The 24,706-nt window shown below is 44.6% G+C and overlaps 1 protein-coding gene across 1 annotated transcript; it reads left to right on the top strand.

Annotated features, from left to right (window-relative positions):
• LOC141229035 (gastrula zinc finger protein XlCGF53.1-like) lies at nucleotides 1-24,648 on the top strand. The gene is made up of 7 exons (XM_073667401.1): nucleotides 1-82; nucleotides 14,526-14,675; nucleotides 14,805-14,984; nucleotides 15,068-15,191; nucleotides 15,275-15,372; nucleotides 15,570-15,660; nucleotides 24,605-24,648. The coding sequence occupies exons 2-7, from the start codon at nucleotides 14,583-14,585 to the stop codon at nucleotides 24,646-24,648; spliced, it is 630 nt and encodes a 209-aa protein (XP_073523502.1). The 5' UTR covers nucleotides 1-82; nucleotides 14,526-14,582.
• The last annotated feature ends 58 nt before the right edge of the window (nucleotides 24,649-24,706 follow it).

Genomic DNA, 24,706 nt, shown 5'->3' with positions numbered 1-24,706 from the left:
GACTCCTCCCCTCCTGTGACCTCATCACAGCTCCTGTGCGCACAGAGCAGCCATATATGTGGTGGCGGCTCTGCAGGTGGAGGTATGTGGAGACCCCCATTACTGGGCGCAGGGGGCATTAACCCCTTCAGCACGGAGACTCTTTTGGGGTCTTGTGTTGCCCCTTTATAAGAATCATAAGGTTTTTGTTCTGTTTCCTGTAATAGATACATACGACCCAACTATGGAGACAGGAAGGAGGAAACGTATTGTTCTCATAGTACAGGACCCCTTTACTGCCCCCCACAGTGTAATGCCCCCATTATGCCCCTTATGCAGGATGTGTAATGCCCCCATTATGCCCCTTATGCCGGATGTATGATGCCCCCCACAGTGTAATGCCCCCATTATGCCCCTTATGCAGTATGTATGATGCCCCCACACAGTGTAATTCCCCCATTATGCCCCTTATGCAGTAAGTATGATGCCCCCACACAGTGTAATGCCCCCATTTTGCCCCTTATGCAGGATGTGTGATGCCCCCACACAGTGTAATGCCCCATTATGCCCCTTATGCAGGATGTATGATGCCCCCACACAGTGTAATGCCCCCATTATGCCCCTAATGCAAGATGTATGATGCCCCCACACAGTGTAATGCCCCCATTATGCCCCTTATGCAGTATGTATGATGCCCCCATTATGCCCCTTATGCAGGATGTATGATGCCCCCACACAGTGTAATGCCCCCATTATGCCCCTTATGTAGTATGTATGATGCCCCCACACAGTGTAATGCCCCTATTATGCCCCTTATGCAGGATGTATGATGCCCCTACACAGTGTAATGCCCCCATTATGGCCCTAATGCAGTATGTATGATGCCCCCACACAGTGTAATGCCCCCATTATGCCCCTTATACAGGATGTATGATGCCCCCACACAGTGTAATGCCCCCATTATGCCCCTAATGCAGTATGTATGATGCCCCCCACAGTGTAATGCCCCCATTATACCCCTTATGCAGGATGTGTAATGCCCCCATTATGCCCCTTATGCAGGATGTATGATGCCCCCATTATGCCCCTTATGCAGGATGTATGATGCCCCCCACACAGTGTAATGCCCCCATTATGCCCCTTATGCAGGATGTATGATGCCCCCATTATGCCCCTTATGCAGTATGTATGATGCCCCCCACAGTGTAATGGCCCCATTATGCCCCTTATGCAGGATGTATGATGCCCGCACACAGTGTAATGCCCCCATTATGCCCCTTATGCAGTATGTATGATGCCCCCCACAGTGTAATGCCCCCATTATACCCCTTATGCAGGATGTATGATGTCCCCACACAGTGTAATGTCCCCATTATGCCCCTTATGCAGTGTGTATGATGCCCCACACAGTGTAATGCCCCCATTATGCCCCTTATGCAGGATGTATGATGCCCCCACACAGTGTAATGCCCCCATTATGCCCCTTATGCAGGATGTATGATGCCCCCCACAGTGTAATGCCCCCATTATGCCCCTTATGCAGTATGTATGATGCCCCCCACAGTGTAATGCCCCCATTATACCCCTTATGCAGGATGTATGATGCCCCCACACAGTGTAATGCCCCCATTATGCCCCTTATGCAGGATGTATGATGCCCCCACACAGTGTAATGCCCCCATTATGCCCCTTATGTAGTATGTATGATGCCCCCACACAGTGTAATGCCCCCATTATGCCCCTTATACAGGATGTATGATGCCCCCACACAGTGTAATGACCCCATTATGCCCCTTATGTAGTATGTATGATGCCCTCCACAGTGTAATGCCCCTTATGTAGTATGTATGATGCCCTCCACAGTGTAATGCCCCTTATGCAGTATGTATGATGCCCCCACACAGTGTAATGCCCCTTATGCAGGATGTATGATGCCCCCACACAGTGTAATGCCCCCATTATGCCCCTTATGCAGGATGTATGATGCCCCCACACAGTGTAATGACCCCATTATGCCCCTTATGTAGTATGTATGATGCCCCCTTACAGTGTAATGCCCCCATTATGCCCCTTATCCAGTATGCATGATGTCCCCACACAGTGTCATGCCCCCATTATGCCCCTTATGTAGGATGTATGATGCCCCCACAGTGTAATGGCCCCATTATGCCCCTTATCCAGTATGTATGATGCCCCCACACAGTGTAATGCCCTCATTATGCCCCTTATGCAGGATGTATGATGCCCCCACACAGTGTAATTCCCCCATTATGCCCCTTATGCAGTATGTATGATGCCCCCACACAGTGTAATGCCCCCATTATGCCCCTTATGCAGGATGTGTGATGCCCCCACACAGTGTAATGCCCCCATTATGCCCCTTATGCAGGATGTGTGATGCCCCCACACAGTGTAATGCCCCCATTATGCCCCTTATGCAGGATGTATGATGCCCCCACACAGTGTAATGCCCCCATTATGCCCCTAATGCAAGATGTATGATGCCCCCACACAATGTAATGCCCCCATTATGCCCTTATGCAGTATGTATGATGCCCCCATTATGCCCCTTATGCAGGATGTATGATGCCCCCACACAGTGTAATGCCCCCATTATGCCCCTTATGTAGTATGTATGATGCCCCCACACAGTGTAATTCCCCCATTATGCCCCTTATGCAGGATGTATGATGCCCCTACACAGTGTAATGCCCCCATTATGCCCCTAATGCAGGATGTATGATGCCCCCACACAGTGTAATGCCCCCATTATGCCCCTTATGCAGGATGTATGATGCCCCCATTATGCCCCTTATGCAGTATGTATGATGCCCCCCACAGTGTAATGCCCCCATTATGCCCCTTATGCAGTATGTATGATGCCCCCCACAGTGTAATGCCCCCATTATGCCCCTTATGTAGTATGTATGATGCCCCCACACAGTGTAATGCCCCCATTATGCCCCTTATGCAGGATGTATGATGCCCCCACACAGTGTAATGCCCGCATTATGCCCCTTATGCAGGATGTATGATGCCCCCCACAGTCTAATGCCCCTTATGCAGTATGTATGATGCCCCCACACAGTGTAATGCCCCCATTATGCCCCTTATGCAGGATGTATGATGCCCCCACACAGTGTAATGCCCCCATTATGCCCCTTATGCAGGATGTATGATGCCCCCACACAGTGTAATGACCCCATTATGCCCCTTATGTAGTATGTATGATGCCCCCTTACAGTGTAATGCCCCCATTATGCCCCTTATCCAGTATGCATGATGCCCCCACACAGTGTCATGCCCCCATTATGCCCCTTATGTAGGATGTATGATGCCCCCACAGTGTAATGCCCCCATTATGCCCCTTATCCAGTATGTATGATGCCCCCACACAGTGTAATGCCCTCATTATGCCCCTTATGCAGGATGTATGATGCCCCCACACAGTGTAATTCCCCCATTATGCCCCTTATGCAGTATGTATGATGCCCCCATTATGCCCCTTATGCAGGATGTGTGATGCCCCCACACAGTGTAATGCCCCCATTATGCCCCTTATGCAGGATGTGTGATGCCCCCACACAGTGTAATGCCCCCATTATGCCCCTTATGCAGGATGTATGATGCCCCCACACAGTGTAATGCCCCCATTATGCCCCTAATGCAAGATGTATGATGCCCCCACACAATGTAATGCCCCCATTATGCCCTTATGCAGTATGTATGATGCCCCCACACAATGTAATGCCCCCATTATGCCCTTATGCAGTATGTATGATGCCCCCATTATTCACCTTATGCAGGATGTATGATGCCCCCACACAGTGTAATGCCCCCATTATGCCCCTTATGTAGTATGTATGATGCCCCCACACAGTGTAATGCCCCCATTATGCCCCTTATGCAGGATGTATGATGCCCCTACACAGTGTAATGCCCCCATTATGCCCCTAATGCAGGATGTATGATGCCCCCACACAGTGTAATGCCCCCATTATGCCCCTTATGCAGGATGTATGATGCCCCCCACAGTGTAATGCCCCCATTATGCCCCTTATGCAGTATGTATGATGCCCCCCACAGTGTAATGCCCCCATTATGCCCCTTATGTAGTATGTATGATGCCCCCACACAGTGTAATGCCCCCATTATGCCCCTTATGCAGGATGTATGATGCCCCCACACAATGTAATGCCCCTTATGCAGTATGTATGATGCCCCCACACAGTGTAATGCCCCCATTATGCCCCTTATGCAGGATGTATGATGCCCCCACACAGTGTAATGCCCCCATTATGCCCCTTATGCAGGATGTATGATGCCCCCACACAGTGTAATGACCCCATTATGCCCCTTATGTAGTATGTATGATGCCCCCTTACAGTGTAATGCCCCTTATCCAGTATGCATGATGCCCCCACACAGTGTCATGCCCCCATTATGCCCCTTATGCAGTATGTATGATGCCCCCACAGTGTAATGCCCCCATTATGCCCCTTATGTAGTATGTATGATGTCCCCACACAGTGTAATGCCCCCATTATGCCCCTTATGCAGGATGTATGATGCCCCCACACAGTGTAATGCCCGCATTATGCCCCTTATGCAGGATGTATGATGCCCCCCACAGTGTAATGCCCCTTATGCAGTATGTATGATGCCCCCACACAGTGTAATGCCCCCATTATGCCCCTTATGCAGGATGTATGATGCCCCCACACAGTGTAATGCCCCCATTATGCCCCTTATGCAGGATGTATGATGCCCCCACACAGTGTAATGCCCCCATTATGCCCCTTATGCAGGATGTATGATGCCCCCTCACAGTGTAATGACCCCATTATGCCCCTTATGTAGTATGTATGATGCCCCCTTACAGTGTAATGCCCCCATTATGCCCCTTATCCAGTATGCATGATGCCCCCACACAGTGTCATGCCCCCATTATGCCCCTTATGTAGGATGTATGATGCCCCCACAGTGTAATGCCCCCTTATGCCCCTTATCCAGTATGTATGATGCCCCCACATAGTGTAATGCCCTCATTATGCCCCTTATGCAGTATGTATGATGCCCCCACACAGTGTAATATCCCTATTATGCCCCTTATGCAGTATGTATGATGCCCCCACACAGTGTAATCACCCCATTATGCCCCTTATGCAGTATGTATGATGCCCCCACACAGTGTAATGCCCCCATTATGCCCCTTATGCAGTATGTATGATGCCCCCACACAGTGTAATGCCCCCATTATGCCCCTTATGCAGTATGTATGATGCCCCCACACAGTGTAATGCCCCCATTATGCCCCTTATGCAGTATGTATGATGCCCCCACACAGTGTAATGCCCCCATCATGCCCCTTATGCAGTATGTATGATGCCCCCACACAGTATAATGTTCCCATAGTACCGCCTGAGGTCCTGCAGTTGGAATAATCCCTCTGGAGTTGCTTTTCCCTTTGCCTCCTCCCCTACATGTAGACCCTCGAGCATGTATACATGCATGTAGGGGAACAGGCCTTACTTGATATCGAGGCTTTGTACAGTAATATACCGCATGAGGATGGTATCAGAGGAGTAAGACATTTCTTGAAATCGAGATCAATAGAGTGTAGCAGACATAATGACTTCATGGAGGGTCTTCTAAAATTCACTCTTACTCATAACTTGTTTCTTTTGACAGGAAGTACTTCCACCAGTTCAGGGGTACTGCGATGGGGAGCCCCTGTACCTCCTTGTATGCTAACCTATTCCTGGGTTGGTGGGAGGAAACCACAATATTCAGGGATGATCATAAGTGGTGGCATCCATATATTGGGGTATGATATAGATATATTGACACTATTTTTATCATCAGGTCAGAGACGAGTGAAGAATTTCTTGAATTTGTCAGGGAACTCAATATCAATAGAGTGGGGCCTGAGATTTACATCGGATTTTAATTATTACCAGTTGCCTTTCCTGGATGTACCAATCAAGAAAGATCGAGATGGGACCCTAGGGAAACTCATCTACCATAAACCTACAAGCACTAATAAACTATTGAAGTAGGATAGTCACCACCCCATCTTCCTAAAAAAAAAAAGCAATATCCAAGGGCCAATTTTTACAGTTGAGAAGAAACTGCTCTAATGTCACAGATACTAATATACAGGCAATAAACATGAACACCAGATTCAAGGAAAAGGGTACCCACAGTACATTTTGGATTCCACACGATTGTTTGCAGAAAAACAGGAGAGACAGACACTCCTACATACCTAACCAAGAGACCAAGAAAAATATGGGATAACACAAGTAATAGGAACTTGTGACAATCAGAGTGACCTTATCTTTAATATCCTCAGAAAACACTAGTATGTACTTGTGGCCGACCTGGACCTGAGGGTGCTGTGGGATCTGCTCCCACAATAACTTTCAGAAAGGGTTGATCAATTAGGGACCGTTTAGTGCATAGTTTCTACAAAAACCTGCACCCAAGGGGACTTGGCTGGATAGCAGAGTCTGCGGTTTCTTTAGATGTGGAGAAAGTTGTACATGTAATTGGTTGACACCATGTAAATCTTGTTCCTCCACCGGTAAAACCTTTTTCCAGAGGGATTATTCCAACTGTAAAACCTCAGGACTTGTATATATGGCCACATGCACCTGCCTCCTAGATTATATATGCACGACCAAGAGGGAGTCTAGGAGGAGGGTAGGGGAGCATTTGGGTGATATATGCCATGGTTGGGACACCCCATTAGTGAGACACATGAACAGTGTACATCGAGGTGAAGCCGGAGACATCTCCTTTTGTATCATTCAGGTGGTTAATCCCAATGTGAAAGGAGGTGATCTCAATAGATGTATCCTCAAAAAGGAAAGTGAGTGGATTTCCAAACTGGATTCAGGAACCCCTAAGGGACTGAATGAGCAAATTTCCTATGCCTGTTTTGTGTGAATACAGCCCCATTCTGGATTACATTTTTGGGTTTTATACTCTACCCATTGCTACTCAGTTCCCTGTGAATGAGGTTCACATATTTTACTTCATCAAGATATCTGAGCTTCTATATCAGAATTATTTCTTATCAGTTATATCCCACATACTATTTAGTAATACACAAGGATCACTACACTTGTTAATCTCTAATTATGCAATAGGGGTCAAATATGACCATTTAGGAATATACTGTGGGCCACCATCCCATATTTTTTGTAGTGATAAAGTAGATTTACATGCCTATTACATGATGGGAGGATGTGCAATACTTGTTTTTAGTCTTCCATGATACTGATCTCAGAGAGAGGATTTTTCTGTTGGTGGAATGAAATCCAATATCATATGCTCTCTGGTGTGGAGGGCAGACATCTGGGCATGTGCATTTGTGGACAATGATCCTAGATGTGCTCTGTCGTGGAATGATAACTATGGGCACGCGCAGTCACGGGTATGAGTGGCGCGGCTGCAATCTGTTTATCTGGCGTTTCAGTGTAAAGCACGTCACTTCCGGACATGCACACTAGGTGATGGACATTATCGGAACTCTAGTTCATGAGAAGTAGCGTAGGTGCAGTACATTATTGTAGACAGACTCCATTCTGTATTTCCTGTGACAATTCACCTCTAGGAATGGGAATGGGCCTCCTAGTCTGGGGAGGGGTTTTGGATGAATTGGGCTATTTAAACATGGACACCTGGCTATTAGGCACACTATGCTGAACATCATGAATTATCATCCCTCTATCAAGCCTCCTAATGAACCTGTTGGGGAAACGCGTTGAGGCGGATTATTGAAACATTCTCTGAGTACCCCATACCCTTTCCTTTATACATATTGTAGGGGTTTTACTCACTTGGGTGAGACAGGAGGAAAACATGAGGCATGTTCCTTTAAAAGTTCATGTGGGTTTATTGCTTAATAAACCCAGAAGCCAAACAGAAAAGAAAATAGCCTTTAGATCAGGCAAACAAAGTAAATGTCCTTAGCAGGTCTCTGCTCAGCCAGGCCTGTGTGGCACACAAGCTGGGGTAGCATTCAGTGTCCTGGCTTGGTCTGAAGACAAACATACACAGGAGGCCTTCTCCCTCCAAACACACAGACCATGTGCCAAACAACAGCCTCCATTTTATAGGCTGTTAATGACACCCAGAGGTGAGGTAAGTGGGTAGCTGGACCCTCCCATTCTCTTTTAGCTACCCGTAACCCGGCTCCCAGGTGCACCAAACGATCCTCTTAGTGCTTATGTGCCCTAGAGAAACACTCCGGGTTACATCACAGACACCAGTTATCTCTGTGATAATTCCCATCGACTAGGCGACCATTAGCCACGTTACATACATCCTCCCTCTGCCTTAAGCCGTGGGGCTTGGGACCTTCTACTACCAGACAAGGGATTCTGGAGAGGGCATCGGCTTTACCATGTAGCTTCCCTGCTCTATGTTCTACATGGAAGTGGAAGTCCTGTAGGGGTATAAACCAGCGGGTGACCCTGGCATTTTTCCCTTTGTTTCCCTTATCCATCTGAGTGGGGCATAGTTGGATACTAATTTAAATTTTCGACCTAACAGATAGTACCGTAAGGTGTCCACTGCCCACTTTATGGCCAAGCACTCCTACTCTATGACTGAATAATTTTTCTCGCAGGAGGACAGCTTTCTACTCAGGTAGAGGAGAGGGTGCTCCTCCCTGTGTATCTCCTGGGAAAGGACTGCTCCTAAACCGACATCTGAGGCATCTGTTGGAGTATAAACTCCTTCTAGAAGTCTGGGGCAACCAGGACCGGTTGACTACACAGAGCCAGTTTCATCTCTTGAAAGGCCGTCTCCGCCTCTGCAGTCCACTTGGCCATGGCTGATTTTGTCCCTTTAAAGGAGGTCAGTCAGGGGTGCGGCCATCATGGTGAAGTTTGGGATGAATTTTCTGTAGTATCCCACAATTCCCAGGAAGGCTCTGACTTGCTTTTTCTACAGCGGTCCACTTTAGTAATTTGGGGTTTTATCTTGCCTCTACCCACTACATATCCGAGGTACTTGGCTTCTTATTTCCCCATGGCACATTTCTTCAGGTTTATTGAAAACCCTGCCTTCCTCAGAGCATCAAACACAGCCTGGACTTCTTCCAGATGACTCTCCCAGTCTGGTCTAAAGATAATAATATCGTCCAGGTATGCTGCGGCATATTTCTTATGGGATGCAAGGATGCGATCCATGGGTCTCTGGAAGGTTGCAGTGGCCCCCTGCAGTCCTAACGGCATCTGGATATACTGGAAGCATCCGTCCGGCGTAGAAAACGCAGTCTTCTCTTTGGCTTCCTTTGCCATGGGGATCTGCCAATATCCCTTCGTCAGATCCAAGGTGGTTATTTACCTTGCTGGCCCAAGCCTCTCGATCAGCTCATTGACGCGTGGCATGGGATATGCGTCAAATTTGGAGCCCTCTTTCAACTTCCGATAGTCGTTGCAGAATCTCCACTCACCATCGGGCTTTGGGACCAAGACGATAGGGCTCGACCAACCGCTCTTGGATTCTTCAATGATACCGAGCTTCAGTATACGAGCCACCTCTTTTGGAGATCAACTCTCGTTGCGCCTCCGGTATCCGATAGGGCTTCAAGTTCACCCGCACATGTGGCTCCGTCAGAATCTCGTGTTCTATGAACCTTGTGCAGCCCGACAATTCCGAGAACAGATCCTGGTTCTTCTGCAGCAACTCCCGACACTGCTGTTTCTCAGCCTTCATTAGCGTTTCCACTATTGCGCCAGCGTCACCTTCTGGCTTGCCCAGCAAGCATGGAGCTTCCACAGCTTCTCTGTCTTGCCACGGCTTGATGAGGTTGATGTGGTATATCTGGTTTGGCTTACATCATCCCTGTTGATGAACCTTGTAGTTCACTTCACCCACTTTTTCCAACACCTCTTATGGCCCTTGCCACTTAGCCAAGAACTTACTTTCCACCGTAGGAATTAGCACGAGGACTTAGTCTCCCGGATTGAGTTGCCTCACTCTGGCTGACCAGTTGTAGACTCTGGCATGAACTTCTTGTGCCTGGAGGAGATGTTTTTTTATGATGGGCATCACCTTCGCAATCATCTCCTACATCAGAGCGACGTGCTCGATAACGCTCCTGTGGGGCGTGACCTCTGCGTCCCAGGTTTCCTTAGTGACATCCAGGAGACCCCGCGGATGTCGGCCATGCAGGAGTTCGAATGGCGAGAACCCCGTAGAGTCCTGTGGAACCTCTCGGATGGAGAACAGGTATGGTAGGAGACAGTCCCAGTTTCTACCATACCTTTCTATGACCTTCCTCAGCATACTCTTCAGAGTCTTGTTAAACTGTTCGACAAGGCCATCTGTCTGAGGATGGTATACTGATTCCTCAGTTGGGAGATTTGCAGGACTTTGCATAACTCCCTCATCACCTTACTCATAAAGGGAGTTACCTGGTCGCTGAGTATCTCCCTTTGGTAAGCCTGTTTGGGAAAACACGTGGACCAACTTGCAGGCTATACTCTTTGCGGAGGAGTTTCTCAGTGGAATCTTTTCAGGATAGCGTGTGGCATAATCCAGGATAACCAATATATATTTATGCCCACGAGCAGATTCAACCAGGGGACCGACCAAGTCTATATCAATTCTCTCGAATGGCACTTCAATAATGGGCAAATGGCACGAGGTGACTTCGGAAGTGAGCGGTGGTGGTGGTGGTTAACTGGCACATAGGGCAAGACCTGCAATACTTAAATATTTCACGGGGACATCTGGGACAATAGAACCTCTGCATGATCCGTTCCTGTGTTTTTTTCACTTCCAGATGTCCCCCCCCCAAGACATGTGAATGGGCCATGTCCAACAGCTTCCGTCTAAAGGGGCCCGGCACTATTAATTGCTCTACACGCTCCTCCCTCACTTCCTTAACCCGGTACAACAACTCCCCACTTATCATAAAATGGGGAAATCTTGTGTCAGCCCCCGGCTCCTGTGCAACCCCATTTATAACAGTGACATTATTAAAGGCTTCCTTCAGAGTTAGGTCCCTATGCTGGGCAGAGCCATAATTCTCGCTGGTCACTCCTAACTCCAGAATGGCAGACTCTGCGGGCGCTACCTCCTTATCCTCCACAAGGACACAAAAAGGAAACCTGTCAGACTCTGGATGTGGTGATACCTCATCAAGGTTAACTGGTTTCTTATCTGAGCCAGAAAGCCTGGAACCCTTCCCCACAGATCCCAAAACAAACAAAAGTCCCAGCCTAGAATAATAGGGTGCAATAAGTTCTGAACGACGCCGACCTCATGGGACTCAGTACTGTGGGCTGTTTCAATGTCCACTCTGGCCATGGGGTAGTCCTTAGCCTCACCATGAATGCACTGAATGCCAACTTTTTTCCCCGGGATCATTTAGTGAGGAAGGGTGGTCCTCATAAGGGTCACCAGAATCCCGGAATCTAGCAGTGCCATTAACTCCCGTTCGTTCACCTTCACGTGATATGCTTGTGGCCCCTCGCTGGGTGAACAGTTTACACTGCAGGCCAGATAAGCATAATATGAACAACGGCATCCTATGCTGCAATCCATCGGCTCAGGGATCAGGGGACAACGGGCGGCTATATGGCCTGGGCGCTGCACCTCCAGCAAACAACGTCACCCGTAGGGACTTTGGACCCACAGTATGGAGTGGGCTGTCTTCCCAAGAAATCTTCAACTCCCTGGTATCTCTCGACCTGTCTGACCAGTTCATCCGCATTCTGGGAATCACCCTGGGCAACCAAAGTCTGTATGGACCTCGGCAGGGAGTGCACAAACCGGTCAATCACCACCCGCTCTACCATCTGCGCAGGCGTAGAGGACTCCGACTGCAGCCACTTCTGGACCAGGTGCAACAGTTCAAATATTTGGGAGCGAGGTGGTTTGTCCCGGTGATACGCCCAGCACTGAACCCGCTGTGCCCTGATAGTCATTGTCACCCCTAAGTGCAAGAGAATCTCAGTTTTTAGCTTGCCATACTCTTTGGCGTCCTGCAAAGCTAAATCATAGTACACCTTCTGGGGCTCTCCCGTCAAGTATGACGCCAGTACCTCTGCCCACTGCTCTGGCGGAAGTTTCTCCCTCTCAACGACCTTCAATGTCATCCCCAGGGGTCATTTTCTGCAAAGCCCGTCTTACTGCCTTCGGGACGTGGGAGTCATCAGCCGGACCTGGGGTTGGGGCATTCTTCCTGCCCTGGATGGCGGTTGCCAGAAGCTGCATCTGCTGCCGTTGTTCCCGCTGGTGCTGCTGGATCTGCTGTAACAACAGCCTGTTGGTCTCCTGCTGTTGCTACATTGGCGATGCTTGCTGGCTTGCAACAGACTTCACCCAGGACATGCAATCTTTCCTGTAGCAATCACACATCTCTGCTGGGAATGCTGCCCGCACGTCTAACACCAATTGTAGAGGTTTTACTCACTTGGGTGTGACAGGAGGAAAATGTGAGGCATGTTCCTTTAAAAGTTCATGTGAGTTTATTGCTTCATAAACCCAGAAGCCAAACAGAAAAGAAAATAGCCTTTAGATCAGGCAAACAAAGTAAATGTCCTTAGCAGGTCTCTGCTCAGCCAGGCTTGTGTGGCACACAAGCTGTGGTAGCGTCCATTGTCCTGGCTTGGTCTGAAGACAAACATACACCGGAGGTCTTCTCCCTCTAAACACGCAGATCATGTTCCAAACAGCCTCCATTTTATAGGCTGTTACCTCACCTCTGGGTGTGGTTATGTGGGTAGCTGGACTCGCCCATTCTCTCCTAGCTACCCTTAACCCGGCTCCCAGGTGCACCAAACGATCCTCTTAGTGCTTATCTGCCCTAGAGAAACACTCCGGATTACATCACAGAGACCAGACATCTCTGTGACACATACCTCCCATCGACTACGCGACCATTAGCCACTTTACAATACCTTGATACACATCTGGTTTTATGACTTCCCCACGGCTGATAAAAGGGAATCTATCACCCCCTGGGACTTATCTGACCTCTAATATGGACATACAGGTGATAGAAATGTGAATCTATACATCTATGCCTCATATTAGAGGTCTGTTTGTTGTAAAATGGCTTTTTATTCAGTGAAGATTCCAATGCTTGCTGGCCAGGGGATGGGAAGAAATCCCCGCCTACTGTGTTGATTAAAATATTTCCCCCCTTTCCTGCATGTCACAGTGCCCTGTGACGTGCAGTCGCCATGTCCAGATCCCGCGCCTGCGCGCTTTTTGCGATAGTGACCCACTTGTACTGTGCACTATGCAGAGATCTTGAGCCAAGGCGCCGGGAATTCACCGTGACTCACCGGCACCTGCGCACAAGATCCCTGCAGTACTATGACTGCATAGTACACAGTACAGCTGCACCTTCCGTAAAAAGTGAAGTGCGCGGGACCTGGACATGGTAACTGCACGTCACAGGGCACTTCTTCCCATCCACCGGCCCGCAAACATCGGAATCTTCACTGAATAAAAAGCCATTTCACAGCAAACAGACCTCTAATATGAGGCATACTGGTAAGTATAGATTCACATTTCTATCACCTGTATCCCCATATTAGAGGTTAGATAAGTCCCAGCGGGTGACAGGTTCCCTTTAATCAGCCATGGGGTAGTCGGTAGAGTGGATTCCCTTTAATAAATACTCACTTAGCCCCATTCTTCGTGCAGATACTAATGAATCCAGGACCTATGAGATTTTTAACACATGATAGTTGGATAGATAGAGGCGTACCATTCATAGTAGCAGCTCACACAGCCACTATGGTGTCCATGAAAAAACACAGAATTTGAGCTTGGTTTTAGTTGGTATCCATGCAGCACATAAATGCATGTTTACTAGGGCCATTAATCAGAAAAAAAACCTATAAGAAGAAAAATGGTCATAAACCATGCTGTAAATAAATAAATTAAAAGCAAAAGTGCATTTAAATAAAATAGGGTCCTTAGCAACACTGTTTTTGATCAAAAATAGCATGAAAGCTACCATGGCAAGGTGAACCCATTTGGGATAGCCCTGCTATGTATAATAAAAACCTTACCATGTGTCTGCCTCAAACTTCTGTGTGTGAATCAGACATGAGATCTAACGTGATAGAAAATTACAGTCCGGGAAAGACGGGAAACATTCATATAGACGACAGGCGGAGATGTAGTCAGTGAAGCACTCTGGCTAAATATGTTTCTAGTGCTGTAGTAGAAGATGAATATGTCCTCCTCATCATGAAGTAGTTATTTCTCATGTCACATGTAATGAATATCTCCTGCAGTATTGCTAATGCCGATTGCAATGTTGGTAAATGAGGCGAGAATTAGCTTTATGGAAGATGAGTCTTTGAGAAATGTGTTCAGCTACAGACTCCAAGAAAGAAACTGCTTGTTGTCTGTGGCTTAAAATATATAGGTTTTATTAGTATATGTAAAGAAGAAAACTAAATACTGTAAAATAATATATCCTCATATGTATTATCTCCAGTAATTGTATTATTACACAGGATTTTTATGATGTTACATCGGCTCATCATCTTCTCATTCAGGTCTTTACAATATCAGATCCTCTCAGTGAAGATCTTCTATTTAAGAGAATTTTCCTTATGGACCCATCAAAGATGGATATGGACAGAGACAAGATGGCGGAGAGGATATTACACCTCACCCTAGAGATCCTCTTCCGGCTTACTGGAGAGGTGAGATATTCTGATGACGTCACATTACATCATTCTTATCTATGGGAATAACAGATGGACAGAACTGGAGAGGTGAGGACTCTGGAAATGTCTGGAGTGAGATTTATTAATGTGTCTCTCCATAACCAGGATTACACATTAGTAAAGAAGACCTCTAGTGAGCGCTGTCAGGACCCTGTGTCTGAGGGATGGGAAAGACCCCTGAGCCCAATCACAGGGCCTCCATCTCACCCCCTGATACATGAGGACATCAATGACCAGAAGATTCTAGAACTCACCTACAAGATGATCGAGCTGCTGACTGGAGAGGTGACACTGCTGGGAATACTGGGACATTATACAGTAACACTATGAAAGGATCGGGGGGATGACTGTATCATTGTATGTGTCAGGTTCCTATAAGGTGTCAGGATGTCGCTGTCTATTTCTCCATGGAGGAGTGGGAGTATTTAGAAGGACACAAAGATCTGTACAGGGACGTCATGTTGGAGGTTCCCCAACCCCTCACATCACCAGGTAATAGACAGGACTAAATACACACGGCCCATAATTATCTGTATGTAAAGAATGAATTCAGTTCCTGTATGTGTTTCCTCCAGATATATCCAGTAAGAGGACAACACCAGAGAGATGTCCCCATCCTCTTCTTCCACATGACTGTAAAGAAGAAGATCCCAATGTTCCTCAGGATCATCAGGTAGATGGAGAGAAGATGTCATAAGATCTCACCTATGATGTGTAGACTGCTGTGATGGTCTTGTGTTCGGTGGTGATTTATCCACCAGTATTATATGTTTTATACTTGTGTAATGAGAACGGTGGAGATGGCAGGATTAAATCTGATCTTTGATATAACGTCTCATCTGTTTGTGACTTTTACAATATTTGTTTCAGGGTGAAGATCTGACCCATATTAATACTACAGAGACATATGTGAGGGGTGATGAGCGGTGTAAAGAGGAGATTCCTACATATGACTACCCAGGTGAGTAGTGACCACTAAATGCAGAGAAGTCACAGATTCTTCTCAGTCACCGGCTGTGGCTGCTTTCAGTGGTGTAGTCCAGCCGTATCACAATCGTGTGATCACCATTTTGCAACTAGACCAAAACATTCTCCATCCAAAACTGTTCAAATGATTTTGGGCCTTGAAAGCCCTTTTCTACATAACTTACAACCTGGAGGATCCACCTGCCCCCTGGAATTGGGAGACGCTGACCGTGACCTGCCCAGGTCTGTAAACTACAAAGCCTAATGACAGCGTACATAGAAAGTGCTGACAAGTTAGAAAATCACTTGAAGAAAAATATAATGATGGGTCTGTAAGAGAAAGCGGAGGGTAATGATGCTATTGGCTTCCTAGAACCCTGATATCTTATTAGATGAATCTACCTTCTCTCCCTTCTATGCTGCTGAATGTGCTCATATGGTCCCTACAAGACCAGGTCCAGTCTTTCTGGCCAAACTTTACTTTTATGATCTACAACATTAAATGTGCAGTGAGGCCAAGTGTGAATTTCTGTACAATAACAACAGAGTTTCCCTTTATCCTGACTTTTCAATTTCTTTTAAAACCGATTAACTTCAAACAGGATTGTGATAAACTAAACAAAAAAAAAACATTACACCTGTGCCATGATATATCTCTAAGCTAAATTTAAGACCCTCATCTCTGCACTATTATAATAAGTTCTCTTTGAATGTCTAATATTTCTTCTTGAAACTCATCTGACAGAAAATATTGTCCCTTACGATAGTTTAGATGCCAAGAGCCACCGAGCCCCATACTCCAATTACCACAGGGAGGTTTCACCACTAGTTACTCACTACTTACTGATGGAGACTGTTGAGTTTGATCATTTCAGTAGATGTTATTGTCTATACTCACAGTTTTGACTACAGTAGTTGGTTCCCAAAATACTCTGATTTAACCCCTTCCTGCAGCCAGTTTTGTGTTCCTATCAGGGCCCATTTTTCAAATCTGACATGTGCCACTTTATGTGGTGATAACTTTGGAATTCTTCACAAAGGATAATAGGAAACAAATGGACCTTACAAATTATATTCCAACTTCTCTTGAATCCGACGATACCCTATATATGGTTGTACACTACTGTCTGGGCACATGGCAGGTTAAGAAGGGGAGGAGCGACACTTAGCTAATAGATTGCAGACACAATGTATTGGGGGCGCTGTTCGTGGTCACCTGGCAGCTCAAAAGATAGCCAACACGAACAGGCTTGGCGCTATCTACTCCATTTTCCAGATCCCAGGGTTTGCCTTGCTCATCACACTTTAACCCCTCTACATGGATTTGGACTTATCTTGGGCCACAGTGTTATCTGCTATTCTGTGATGTGAGATGGCAAGAAGAATAGTGGGGTAGCCAGATCAGAACATGGAGGTCAGAGAAAATACAAAATCACACGAGTAGTCAGTAAACGGGCCGGGGTCATAACAGGAAACAAATACACAAGCCGGGGGCTGAGCACAGAGGACTGACCCAGAGGAGAACAAGGCTGTATCTGGCAGCTTCCGGCAATATGCTTCCAGCTTTAGTAGGGTGCGGTGCTTTCCAGTTGGCTGAAGCAGGGAGCAGATTACTCCAGCTGGACAGCACACACACCATACTGCCAGACTGGATAATACTACTGGTCCCAGGCACCCTAATCTTAGTGGCTGGACAGAGCCTGTGCCACCCAGAGCTTCTGGTTCTGACGTCTCCTCCATCACCAGCTCCTCCTGCAGAATGAATAAGGCGGCTCCTGGTGACAGAAGCAGACGTTGCAGGAGCAGATCCCAGAGGAGATGGGACACACCATTTGCACAAACCCTAATGTGACCAAATTGCAGAAAACAAGAGCAGTAGAAATCCCCATAAAGTGACACCATTTTGGAAATTATAACCCTCAGTGAAATAATCTATAGGAGTAGTGACTATTTTGACTCCACAGGCACTTTCCGGAAATTAGCACACACATTACCCAACACATAGTGCCCAGATTGTGATCCAGGAGACACACACCATAAATTAAGTGGGTTCTTCTCACTATAGTAATGCCGAATACATGGAGGCTAAATGTGGTTTGGGCGCAGAAGCGAGGGGGAGATCTGACTTTGGGAGAGCGGATATTGCTGGATTGGTTTATGGAAGCCATGTTGATTCTCAAGAGCCTTTGAGCCACTAATAATGTGGAAACCTCTGGTTTTCCATTGACAGATGATGGACCTGAGTGGGGACTTGTTTTTTGTGAGATGAGTAGAAGTTTTTATTGATATTATTTTTGCCTACATAACATTGTTTGGTGGCTTTTTATTCCATATTTGGGAGGCAGAATGAATAAACAGTTGAACACTACGATCCACTGGTTCATCCTATGAGGTTTTCTAGTAGACTGTGAACTGTTATTGTCTTGGTGAATAATGACGGCTAACATAGGGCAAACTTTAAAAAAAATCACAGAAAAAGATACAGCCTTACTAACATCAAATCATATAACAAATGCACTAGCAGGATGCCGCAGACCCCCACGATAAAGGGGGGGGCAGCGCAGGTGCAAAATACTGATGGAGCAACCACTCATAATCGTACCAATTCATGGAGGGGGTGGTTGCCTAGTATTAAAGATGCACACAGATGAAGCTTGCATAGGACGCCAGTCACACAGGTAGGTGTGATGCCCAGTGTCTGGCTTAGCCTAATGATGCCCATACTATTAGATCAGGAGGGCTGCCTAGCACTATATAAGTGCACCCCACATGGACAGACACCCCTGTACACCCAACCAACACTAAAATGCTAATGCATTTGTTATCTGATTTGGTGTTGGTAAGGCTGATTTTTCTGTGATGTTTTCTTGGTAAATAATGATACTTTACATAAAGTGCATTTTTACGGAGAGTTTAAGTAAAAATGTTCAACAATATAAATTTTGTTATTCATAACTAATAATTGGTTTTATTCTTGGCAGATGACTGTACCACGAGATCAGAGGGACAGCTGACACCTTCAATTTTTAAATCAGATGATCTTGAGATCACACAAGATACAATTGAAGTGAATGACATTACTCCAGATATACCATCATCCATTCACAGCAAAGATCTGTCATCTGATTCATTACAGACTACTAAGGAAAGTCAAAGTCACAAAATAAGCATTAAAAAACAAATTGTTCCTAAAGCAAAGAAGCCATTTTCATGTTCAGAATATGGAAATAGTTTTTCCCTCGAAAAGTCTTTTTTTAAACATCAAAGCATTCACACAGCGGAGAATAGATTTTTTTGTTTCAAGTGTGGGAAATTTTTTAACCAGAAATCGGATCTTGTTAATCACCAGAGAAGTCACACAGGGGAGAAGCCTTTTTCTTGTTCAGAATGTGGAAAATGTTTTGCAGAGAAATCAATTTTAATCAGACATCAGAGAACTCACACAGGGGAGAAGCCTTTTTCCTGTTCAGAATGTGGGAAATATTTTAGCCGAAACTCAGGTTTGCTTAAGCACAAGGGAATTCACACAGGGGAGAAGCCTTTTTCTTGTTCAGAATGTGGGAAATATTTTAACCAGAAATCATATTTGGTTAATCACCAGAGAACTCACACAGGGGAAAAGCCTTTTTGCTGTTTAGAATGTGGGAAATGTTTTAACCAGAAATCAAATTTGGTTAATCACCAGAAAACTCACACAGGGGAGAAGCCTTTTTCCTGTTCAGAATGTGGGAAATGTTTCATCCAGAAATCAGATATGGTTAAGCACAAGAGAACTCACACAGGGGAGAAGCCTTTTTCCTGTTCAGAATGTGGGAAATGTTTTGTGAAGAAATCATCACTTCTTAGTCACCAAAGTATTCACACAGACGAGAAGCCATTTTCATGTTCTTAATGTGGGAAATGGTTTACATGGAAATCAACTCTTAAAGGGAAGGTGCCGCATTTTTACATTATGTAAAATAAATTAAAATGTTAAATTCCTTAATGTTATAACATATTTTCAAGTGCCCAGTATTTATAGTTTATTTTTTATTAATTTGTTTTGCAGCTACTGGGGGCTGCCATCTTGCTTTTCAGGAGTGTAAGAGTTACTACGTTACTACCTCTTGAAGCTCATCAAGAGAATGCCAAGATTGTGCAATGCAGTCATCAAAGCAAAAGCTGGCTACTTTGAAGAACCTAGAATGTAAGACATATTTCAGTTGTTTCACACTTTTTTGTTAAGTATATAATTCCACATGTGTTAATTCATAGTTTTGATGCCTTCAGTGTGAATGTACAATTTTCATAGTCATGAAAATACAGAAAAATCTTTAAGTGAGAAGGTGTGTCCAAATGTTTGGTCTGTACTGTACATTTTTTCAATGTAAAAGAGGCCATTGTGAGGAAAGCAGAGGAGTTGGGTCCTGGTGATTTAAATGGAAACGCATATAATTGCTCACATATCTATCCTGAATGACACTTGCTAAAAGAAGGGTATTGAAACCACTACTTGATGCCATCCGGGAAAATGGCCTGATGTACTCCTGGGGGTACCCATTCCAGCTGTATATTTTCAAAGATCCAAGCAACATGAGAACTATTTGTGATGCCCTGGACATTCCATATACCTGACTGCCCACCTGCTCCACCATTGCCACAGAGAGTTCCAGCACGTCACAGAAGGCGTTCAATGGATCAGGAACTTGATGGTGATGCAGCCAGATGGGAAAGGAACCTGCCAATCATATGAGCTCCTGAAATTAATCTGGTCTTCCCTGATGAGAGACAGTTTGCAGATGCTTACTTATTTCTTTAAGCATGTAATTAGATATATCTAAATAGAGCATTAGGTGCCACTCTTCCACTATATAGAATGTCTAAGTTCATATAAGATCTTAGACTGGCATATAAGTTGAGTTCACGTGATACTACTGTAATATCAGGCTGTATTACTTTACTCGCTATATATTCCATGGTTCCACCTAATAGGAATCCTAGAACTGAAAGTTTGACTTGCGCCTGTAAAGACAACCCCCAGTTAGGGACTTGCATTGGGATCTGCTTGTTTCGCAATTTCCTACTGTTTTGATATATTCATAATCTATACTTCTTAGACACTGAGCGGTAGACGTTACTATCTACCGTCTACACTTCATCTTTTCCCTTAACCTTTCTCTCTTCCATTCCCCCTTTTTTTCATATAATATGGCACAACTCAAAACTTGCTCATTAAATGTCAGAGGACTTAATGTTCCAGAGAAAGGAGCTCAAGTGTTTTATCGTAGGCATAAACAGCACGTACATTTTCTCTTTCTTCAGGGGTCACACTTTAGAGGCGATCATATACTGTACCTCAGTTTACTAATAGATATTATTCATCTTGGCGTCCCAGGAGAGGAGGGATGTGTTTGTTAAGATCTCCATCTACTCCAAAATTTTGACTTTGTGACCAAATTGTGACCAAATTAAGACATGCCGTCATTACTTAAACTAAAATATTTTGCGGAGGACCTTATCATCATTGGAGGTGACTTTAATCTTGTCTTGGATCCTTCTTTAGACTCGTCCCGGGGCTGGAGTCACCAATCTAAAACACAAACAAAAGCTTTGCTAATTGTGCTTTGGTCTCAAACAGTCGATGTATGGAGGATACTACATTCAGACGTAAAGGATTATACCTATTATTCTCCTTTACACAATATGCATAGCCATATAGTCCTTTTCTCAATTAGTCATCAGTTGCCTACATGGCAACCTACATGTCAGGTAGGAACTGCTGTATGGTCAGATCATGCTCCTGTATATTGTAATCTGACTATACCTGACTCCACCAAGGATTCAGATGTTGGAACCTAAATGATAATCTGCTGAAAGACTCACTCTGTGTCTCAGACCTTCTTGAGACTATAGACTCCTTCAAATATATGAGCATGATGAAACTGCCTTACCATTTAAATGGGAAGCACTCACATGCGTCCTCAGAGGGATAATAATAAAACATAGATAAATGCTAAAAAAAAGGAGAGAACAGCTAAAGTCTCCCATTTGCTTGAGTGGATTGATCTCCTTGACAAACAGCATAAACGATCTGCTTCCCTCCAGGTATACGGAGACCTGCTTAACGCTAGAAGGGTACTTGCAAATATTGTGTAATTTCAGGGCACCTACTTATGGAAGGAACTAAGTGGAAGCTTCCATTCTCGGTACTAGATATGGGGCCTCCTCGAGAAAATGACTTAAAATGTCGTACACTAAAATTAATATATAAAGTGTGGGATAGGGGTAAAATATTCTGGGGATTGGAATGTACACAAACTATACCCATTTATGGCACAACTATAACTTACCAGAGCTACATAAACTAAAAAATGTTAGTGAGTGGGAGGATAGGGGTATATGTTTGGTATTACAACTCTTGAGGGATGGATTATTCAAGAGCTTTGAACAAATAAAGGCAGGTTTTAACCTTCTGCATAGGGTGTTTAGTCAATATCTGCAAATACGACATGCGTATTGTACATAACTAGAATAAACGCCATACTGATTGATAGACATCACCCAATAGATACCATTACTACATCGTTGGATACAAACGGTCTAATATCCCTTATTTATAGGCAGTTACTGGCCCTCAATAGGGGAAATACTGGATTTGACACCGAAACGTTCATTGTCAGAGTCACAAAGATTGTCCCAAATTCTTCTCATTCATAGGGTATATAGATCCCCAAGTATTTTATTTAAAATTGAAATACACATGTCCTAGATGTGGTCAAATTGATGCCAACCTGATGCATATGATGTGGGAATGTGTAAATATTGGCGACTAATGGAACGTGGTGATCGCTCTTGTACTATCTGTATTTGGGATACAACTTCAGTTGGAACCTAAAATCTGTATCCTAGGACTCCTGGGAGAGGACGTAGACCCAGACTCCCATATGGCAATAGGTCGCTCACGAATATTATTCCAAGCCAGAAAGTTGTTGGCACTACATTGGATAGACAATTCTCCCCCAACGATAACAGAACTAAGATCCAGGATGAATAACACTCTATGCTTGGAAAGTGGAGCTTATATTAATTGAACGCTCTCAAGAAATCCATACACCTGTGGGAACAATGGTTAATTACCCCAAGTATTGCTTCAGAAATACTCTACTGGACCATTTGTACATATCTCTGCAGTAAACCAGGAATTTATATCCTTATACCCAAGGTGTCAGCAAATAATAATTTGAAAATAAAAACATACAGAGAGGCGCCCTTGTGTGTACCTAGTGGTCTAATGGGGATTTTTTTTGGGGGGAGGGGGGAGGGAGGTAGTGAAAACACCTTTCGTGGTTGCACAACCACAGTGTGGGCCTTCAGTGTATAGTCAAACCCCAGACGATGCTGCGGCGTTCAGGCCTGACGGGTCCTGTGGGGGTGACGGCTCCGCAGGTCCTTCACTCTCTGTGCTCCGGCGCTGTGAGCTGCAGCTCTCGCCGCTCCCAGAGGGATACAATGGATGAACGTGGCTCCTAAGTGTGGCGCATGAATCCAGCAACCAGGCACAGTTATCCTTTTAGTGGTGCTTCTTTATCTGACAAATGTGGCACTCACAACATGTTTCGGCGGGTCACCGCCTTCCTCAGGTGATAGCCACAATGGTGTAGACATTTCTTATAAGGCTTATACCATTAAAAAACAATTGATACAATTAGTAACCATTAAATAATAGGTGAAAAATGAACTATCAATTGTCTATGAGAAAATGCCTGAACATACATTCCTTACAATGGACGCTATACCACTTGGCTGATAACAGAGACAATAGCACAATTAAACATTTGTATAATTTGGTTAAAAAGAGGTATAATTTACATATTAATAATTGGATGTATCTATAACATAAAAAACTCAGTATACAACCTTAAAATTACTCTAAAAATCTTAAAAGCTTAACAATATGTAGTTTTTAATTTTAGATTTTTTAACCCCTTATAAGGAACACTAAATAAATAAATAATTAAATAAATTAAATATTTAAATAGTTCAATACATGTGCCAATATTAATTTACCTATCATGATATCTATTTGTCATACGGCTAGTTTATAATATTCTCCAAACTTAGATTGAGGCCTTCAGGCGATAAGGTACCCAATTTGAAAATCCAATAGTTCTCTCTATTTATCAGACTTTTTAACCTATCCTGCACCGTATCCTCTATATAGTCAATAATTGTTAGCTGAAGCTGCTTCGGATCTCTTTGGTGCTCTACGTGAAAGTGCTTTGACAAACTATGCAATAAAAATCCATTTTTGATATTCTGGCGATGCTTGTTTAATCTTGCATGCGTGGTTTGTATAGTACGGCCTACATGTTGTAGGCCGCATGTGCTCCCTATCAGATATATAACGTAAGAAGAGTGACAGTCGGATCTGCATTTTATCTGGAAGGTCTCGCCTGTGATATGAGAAATGAATGTTTTAGTTTCATTTTTTATGGTGCTACAGCAAAAGCATTTTGATGCCTCGCATCTGTAAAAGCCAACCAATATATGATCCTTTCTCTTGATATTTTTTTACTAATGCTGTAGAACTTGGTGCCACTAAATTCTTCAAATTTTGGCTTCTCCTGTATATAATTCTTGGTTTACCAGGTAAACACTAACCAAGGACTGGGTCACTGGACAGGATAAACCAATATTTGTTTAACATTTTATTTAGAGCCCCTCGTGAATGACTATATGTCGTGATGAGGCTATAGTCTCCATCTATTCTCTTATTAGTAGCACCATTACCATTATCAACAGTTTTATGCCAGGTCTCCGCTTTTTTGCTCATTCCATCCTGTGATAACATTTTAGCCTTTTTAAACGCATCATTTAGTAATTTTTCAGGATAACCTTTCTCTTTGAATCTCTTTTTCAAGATTCTTGATTCTTTAATAAATTCTGTGTCCTCATTACAGTTCTTTCTAATTCTCCAGTATTGGCCGTACGGGATGTTGCGTAACCAACCTGGAAGGTGGTTGCTGTCAAATGCAAGGTAGCTATTTAAATCGACCGCCTTG

This window comes from Phyllobates terribilis, unplaced genomic scaffold (genome assembly GCF_046119375.1).
Source record: "Phyllobates terribilis strain yellow unplaced genomic scaffold, ASM4611937v1 Scaffold_453__1_contigs__length_1468511, whole genome shotgun sequence".
Taxonomy (NCBI): Eukaryota; Metazoa; Chordata; class Amphibia; order Anura; family Dendrobatidae; genus Phyllobates; species Phyllobates terribilis.
This window is presented reverse-complemented; position numbering and strand designations above follow the sequence as displayed.